The sequence below is a fragment of the Nothoprocta perdicaria genome, unplaced genomic scaffold, assembly GCF_003342845.1.
Source record: "Nothoprocta perdicaria isolate Ctin4 unplaced genomic scaffold, notPer1 scaffold_100, whole genome shotgun sequence".
NCBI lineage: Eukaryota > Metazoa > Chordata > Aves > Tinamiformes > Tinamidae > Nothoprocta > Nothoprocta perdicaria.
This window is the reverse complement of record NW_020454095.1, coordinates 585,594-592,165: the sequence shown is the minus strand read 5'-3', so window position 1 is coordinate 592,165 and position 6,572 is coordinate 585,594. Positions and strand designations below refer to the sequence as shown.

At 56.3% G+C, this 6,572-nt stretch overlaps 1 protein-coding gene and 1 long non-coding RNA gene across 3 annotated transcripts in view; both read right to left on the bottom strand.

The window, feature by feature from the left end:
* BCL9 (B cell CLL/lymphoma 9) overlaps window positions 1-4,255 on the bottom strand; it is an 11,441-nt gene extending 7,186 nt beyond the window's left edge. For both annotated transcript variants that reach the window (XM_026040589.1, XM_026040598.1), the window contains exons 1-4: window positions 4,203-4,255; window positions 2,323-2,636; window positions 1,202-1,391; window positions 628-727 (exon numbers count right to left, since the gene is read on the bottom strand). In XM_026040589.1, coding sequence (XP_025896374.1) covers window positions 628-727; window positions 1,202-1,391; window positions 2,323-2,636; window positions 4,203-4,255 — 657 coding nt within the window. The remainder of the gene's footprint in view (window positions 1-627; window positions 728-1,201; window positions 1,392-2,322; window positions 2,637-4,202) is intronic.
* A 196-nt stretch (window positions 4,256-4,451) lies between these two features.
* Window positions 4,452-6,572, bottom strand: part of LOC112948295 — a 13,311-nt gene continuing 11,190 nt past the window's right edge. The window contains exon 3 of the long non-coding RNA XR_003249580.1: window positions 4,452-4,501. This is a non-coding gene — a long non-coding RNA (uncharacterized LOC112948295). The remainder of the gene's footprint in view (window positions 4,502-6,572) is intronic.

The window sequence follows — 6,572 nt, the reverse complement described above, 5'->3', positions numbered from 1 at the left end:
GGCGGCACCGCGGCGCGGCCGCGGCGCCCGGGCACAGGCGGCCGCCCTCCGCCTCTGCGCGAGCAACGGCCAGAAACACACTGCCCCAATACCGCAGCGCTCGGCTCTCCCTTGCAGGGAATCATGGAATCACAGAATGCCCGAGGTTGGAAGGGACCTCAGAGSTCATCTAGTCCAACCCYCCTGCWCACRCAGGGTCACCCAGAGCACGGGGCACAGGGCTGYGTCCAAGYGGGTTTGGAAGATCTCCAAAGAAGGAGACTCCACAGCCTCCCTGGGCAGCCTGTGCCAGGGCTCTGGCACCCTCACTGTCCAGAGTGTTTCCTTAAGTTCCTGTGGAACTTTTGGTGCCTCAGTTTGTGGCCGTTTCCTCTAGYCCTGTCTCTGGCCACCACTGAAAAGAGGCCGCCCCCTCCTCCTCACTGCCTCCCYTGAGGTATTTACAGACACTGAACGTGTATAAATACACATGGGACAAGGCATTTATTCACAGAGGGCGCTCCCAGCCACCGGCTCTCTCTTTCCCAACCTAAAACTTCAGAGCACAGATACTCGGCCCTCTCCCGGAACCACAAGCACACCCAAGCGTATTTCCCACTTCCCTTCCCACATGCAGGTAATCCCTACCAAGGGTACAGTGTTTCGTTCTGCCTTGCTGTTGGAGATGTTCTGGATATGGAAGGACACAATGGTTTCCACCTGCCCCTTCAGCACAGCTTCTGCAGCCCTGCAAAGACAGACAGACAGATGCACATACCCAGTTGAAGCTAAGAATGAATTTTTCCTAACCACCYTCCCCTCTGTCCTTCAGCTGGCAGGTGGGAGAGGCACGGAGTGTGCCATGTGCATCTGACTCCAGATGGGAAGCAAGAGCAGATGCTCACATCTGCAAGCCCAAAAGAACGTGGGGCTCAGGCCTCCATTTAAGCCCTCCCTGCCTCCAGTCCCTGCACGGATTGTGAAACGGTATCTACCAGTAGTTGCCAGAAACACAGCTCAGAGGAAGAAATAATCGCTTCTCAGAGGGCAAGAAGCAGCGACGCTCCTCACCCAAGCCCTTTTGTTCTCGCCCAAATACTTAATAATGACATTTTGCTACAGAAACAGGCTTGATGGAGAAAACGCGCTACTGAGTCTTGTAAAAAGGGAGCACCAACACAAGCCCCACTCCCAGGGGACATTCAAGCATCCACCTACTTACTTGTTGGCCATCTCCGTAGAAAAGACGTAAACTACTTTGGATGGAGTTTTCTGCCCACTGGCTGGCTCCAAAGCAGCAGTCAGGCCATGGGAAGGTGTGGAAGACCTCGGGGCTGAAGCATTCGAAGGAGTCATGGAGTGCGGYGTGTGCTGCGAATCCTGGGGCTTCACGTGATCGGCAGAATTGCAGTCTGGAACGGGAAGAGAAGGCGGAAAGAGGGAAATTACTAACTGGGGAGTTCCTTAGAGACCCYGTCTTTAGCTCAAATCTGGAAAGAGCACACAGCTTTTTCCCCCATCCACAGCTAAAGAATCTCTTCTCTTACACCATACCCCTAATGCCATGTTATCCTAAAGGCACTGCTGGGCAAAAGCTTATCTAGTCCCATTCCAGCCCAAAAGGCAGAGCTGATCCTTTGGCATTCCCCTAATGGCCATAAGCAACAGCACGAAAAGCACACACTAAAAATGAGGAAATCTAAAAACGACTCCATCCGAGAAAAACCCTGTGCAAAGCCTCCTCTCGGGCAACCTTGGCCAGAAGGCCCGAGGCCCGGACAGCGAAGCGCTGCTGCGAGGGAGCAATGGGGAGTGCACATCCAGCCTGGTTTGCACAGCCTCGCTGGSACGGTGCTGGAGCGAGAAAGGGCACGCAGGGTTCCCAGCCTGCCTGATCAGGCACAGGGCTGACTGACAGACGTGTCTGTCTGTCTGTCCATCAATCTGTTTTGTCCAAACMGGCCTGCACGCTGCTCCCAAGCCGCAGCTCAACCAGAGCAGTTCCTGGAAGGCTGAAGGCCAGAAGGAAACCCACGGGTTGTGTTTGTACTTCCCAATCCTCTGGGGGGGGGCAGGTTGGAGTCACCAGGGAACCTTCCTGCTGCAGCCAGGGCTGCTCTTCAACCGAAGAGGAACAGAGCTGGACACATTTACTGACACAGCTGTGAAGACCCCCCCTCTTCACTCACTCTCGGGACCTTTGGACCCCACTGGCTGGCACTGGCACTGGCAGAGCCTCAGACAAGTAGGTATCTGGCTACCTCTTGCAGAGCAATTCTCCACTTCCCACAGCAGGCCTCCCCGTCCTCTGCCCTTGCACGTGCTTCCTCCAAGCAGACCTACCTTTGATTTCGGGGTCATCATTAGGGGTCCCAGCATCCCTCTGCTCGAAGGAATCTGCCGAAATGCTCCTCTCCCTCTTTCCCTTCCCCTTGGCACCATTTCCAGCCCCATTCTTCAGCCCCATACTCCCGCCTGGGCCAGGGAGTACTTTGGGAGGGTGACCTCCACTTTTGGGGTCACAGGGAGAGGGCTGGGATTGGCTGGTGGAGCCCCCCTGTTTGCCCTGGTTAGAAAACTTGGAATCCAGCTGGGGGTTGCCAGACGGGGACATCACTGTAGGGGGACGGACCATCACCTCCTGCTTTGATTTGGGGCTGCTGGGAGCAAGAGAAAAAAAGGGAGGGGAAAAAAAAAAAGAGAAAAAAGGAAGATCAGACTGTGGAATCATTCAACCCTGTGGGAACAGATTAGAGGAAAGCAGAAGCCACCACTGCCACCCATGCAAGCTAAGGCAATTGCTGACAAATAAAAACGCCTGCAAGCTCAGAGTCATCCCTGTGCTTTCTCGGACATGCCCTGAAAGGGTTATTATCCGAGACGGGATCTCCTTGCTCAAGGAGGCACGGGGCAAGCCAGGGACCTGCCGGAGCCCCGGAGCTGCTGTCACAGGCGGAGCTACCTGTGGGGCTTCTGTCAATAAAGRCGACGGTTTCTATGTGCACAGAGCAGCGCCTCGCGCCAGGAGCAGCCCCGAGCAAACAAACAAGCCCCGGTGAAGTTCATCACCTCGCTGCTCTCCCAGGCCCAAACCACACGGAGCAGCTCGGAGCAGAGCCCTCTCCCCACCTTCCCTCTCCCGCCAGCTCCTCCGGAGCCAGTTCTACAGGGAGCACAAGGAAAACCCGGCACTGCTGCAGCATTCATCACGCGCCGGGGCGAGCTGCCAGGGAAACACAAACCTCTGACCATGGAAACAATTAGACCAGCCACAACCTGCCTCAAACAGGGAGCGAGCGCGATGCCATCTCCCCGCGCACRCCTCTAAAACGGGGCACACGGGGCTCCCTTTACTCGCCAAAGGAAACCCAGCCTAGTCCCCTCCCCCGGTGAGCCAATTGCTTCCTAACACTATTTTCTTCCGCTGTGTTTTTTGTTTCACACGGATTTTTTCACACACGGATCAGCCGCCCCTTGCTCTYGCCCGGCAGTCACTGCCCTGCTATGGGGCTCCTCCGTGCACCCCATCCCTCGTGGAGCCAGCGGGACCCACACACGCCGCTTCCTCCTGTGGCCGCACATGGGGCCCGGAGGCGCCCGCTCCGAGTCGCCCTTGAGCTCCAGGTGCCTGGGAGCACCTAACCAAACCTGGGAACGCTGTCAATCACAGCGCGGCCAGTCCCCGGGCACTGCTCTGCTTCCACGTTTTTCCCGGTCCAAATCAGCGGCGGAGCGGGGCCGACCTGCTGCCCTGGCAGGTGAAGGACAGAGAGGAGCTCAGCGCGCAGCTGAGCAGTCCTCCGGGCTGCTCAAGCAAATAATACGAGGGAAGCATTTTGTGTGAAAGTGCTGGCAGGGAGACCTGCTGCTGCCCAACTGCCCCTTGGGGAAACAGATAATTAGAAGGGGAAAAAAAACCAGACAGGAACAGCATGTTCACTGTCCTGCAACCTATTTAAACCGTGAGAGAAGGGAGGAGGAGAGCAGGACCTGGCCGGCACAAGCACTGTCCTGAGCCCTGCGAGCAGAGAGGCTCCTCAGCAGCGAGTGGCCAGCACTGACAGCCAGCGCAGGCCAAGCGGGAGGCCGGGGGGAGGCCGGGGGGAGGCCGGGGGGAGGCCGGCGGGGAGGCCGGGCACGTCCCACGCAGCAGCTCCCGCGGCCGAGCGGAGGCCGCACCGCGCACGGAGCCCGAGCGGGGCGCTGCGGGCCCCCTCGCTCACCTCTGCGTGTTGCCTGACGGGGAGTTCCTCACTTTGGGGTTACTGGAATGCATTGACAGGACTCCTGAGCTCCCGGCGTCGCGCGCACAGCTGGGCTCTCGTCAAGTGCCRCGGGGCGGCGCGCGGGCAGCTCGGAAGCACCTTCTGCCGCCCGCTCCTCTCAGCACCGGCGGCCCGCTGCCCTTTTTCCTCCTCGCTCCTCTCTGGCTTTGCACGGGGCGCTCCCCTCCTGCAGCTCCAGCATTCTCCAGACGTGAGCCTCCTGCTGCCCAGGGCACGTCTCGCATCTCCAGGGCACGCTGGGGAGGCGGCCGGCAGGGAGAGAAGGGAGAGCAGGTCAGCAACACGCGAGCCCATCCRCCCGCCGCCAAGCAGTAAACGGCGACTCTTGCCCCGCCACCCGCCGCCCTGTGCCCCGTGCTCCAGTGGCCCTGCTGGAGCAGGGCGGTTGGACTAGGTGAGCCCTAGGGGTCCCTTCCAACCTTAACCGTCCTGTGATCCTGTGACCACCACGAGGACGCAGCAGAGGAGCTTCCAGGTGGCYGGAACGCGGCCGAGCGCTTCCAGCCGGCGGGAGCCCTGGCTGCACATCCAGCTCACGGGCAGCGAGGCCAGTTCCCTTTGCCCAGAGCAAATCACAGCCGAGTCGGGAGCGCCTCTCGCGTCCGGACGCTGCGAGGCCGTTCCCGCGCTCGCTGTGGCAACGCCGAGCCGAGAGCCAGCAGGAAGGCAGCGCCATAAACCCCGACGTGACTCCACGACCCACAACTCCCCCACGAGCGGCCCTAACCCCATGTTTCTCAGGAACAGAAACTCTGTTCCAATCCCTTCTGTCCCCTCGGTCCAAGAGAAGCAGACGTGTGTTCAACGACGTGAGCTACGGGTGGCGCAAAGGGAGCCCAAAAAAGCCTTCCTGGCCACCTGTAAGGAGCTGCCTGGGCAGCGACGGCTCTGCAACCAGCAGAGCGAGGCTAGGGCCGTCGCTTCCATTGGAAAGGCCAACACGTCATTAGGGAGCTCCCACCTAACCCAGCTCAGCAGCACTGCAGCCAACACGGGGTTCGTAGGTAATGCTCAAGTACAGACTCTTTAACAAGAACAAAATAAGATTTTTTGAGCTTCCTCCTAAGAAACAACATGCTAGCAATAAGGAATGTAGAACTGTTTCTGGAGGAGGAAGCTATTGAACATTACTGTTTATGTCCTTTGGGCTAAATTATTTTGGAACAAATTTCTGCCTTGTTTATATTTCAACAGAATCTATTCTGTTCATCTCACCTACTCAGATGCAAATCCGCTTAAGTTAGAATCTAACCAAGATTTATTGTTAATGTATTAAGCATTGCTAGTTAAATATTATTCAAATGTAAATATTCCTGGTATTCCTTCTCAGCAGCAAAGCAGCAGTTTCTTCCTGCACGTATCAACGAAACAAAATATATCTCCACAGACTGGAAGCGTCCTGAATTTTAAGAAAACACCGTTCGAACTGCATTGAGGAAGCCAAAATTGCCTTGCTGATGCGTTGATACCAGAGTTATGAGTAAGAAACACCAGTCAGTACGTGACCACCTCCAGCCAGGCAGAGTTATTAGTCAGCTGTCGTATCCAGCTCTAGGTTCCCCCCGTTCCCCAAACGATCTTGTTGCGAGGCTGGGCTACTACCCTCTCGTTTGGTGGTCCTGTATTCGCTGCACTTTGGAGGGACAGACTCCACGGGGCAGCTCTCCCCTGGGGCTCTGCATCCCCAAAACCTGCCGCCTCCGCCACAGGCTCCTGCGGGATGCACGGGAGCCATCCGGCCTCCGCTGAGCTGCACTAGCCCACGAGCGCGGGGGCATTTCTGCAGCTGAGGCCTCATTTGTTCTGCCTCTTACTAGGCACAATCAGATGAACTCCAATTTGAGTCACACACTCCACGGGATCCACGCGTCTCTCTGGGGCTATAAGCTGGTTATCTCATTGATTTTGAGGACAATTTTGAGTTATTCAATTACTATCGTCGTTTCCATCACACTGTAGTTGGACCTGGTGCTATACAGGCATACTATAGAGAGAAAAAACAAAGGCAGGGGTGGTGGTGGGGAATATCTTCACAAGTATCTAAATCCGGACAACTTTCCATAGAAATTCTACTCGGGTTTCTTTTTGGAAAACCAAACTCTGCCCGCATCAACAGCACCCAACTCCACTTTCGCAAAGAGACTTTGGAAAGTCAGTAGACCTCAGTGACACCAGGGAGTCCTCACTAAAGGTGGAAGTGTCACTGAAAATACAGTGAATTTACAGTGAAAAAAAAAAGGAAGAAAAGAAAAGAAAAGAAAAGAAAAGAAAAGAAAAGAAAAGAAAAGAAAAGAAAAGAAAAGAAAA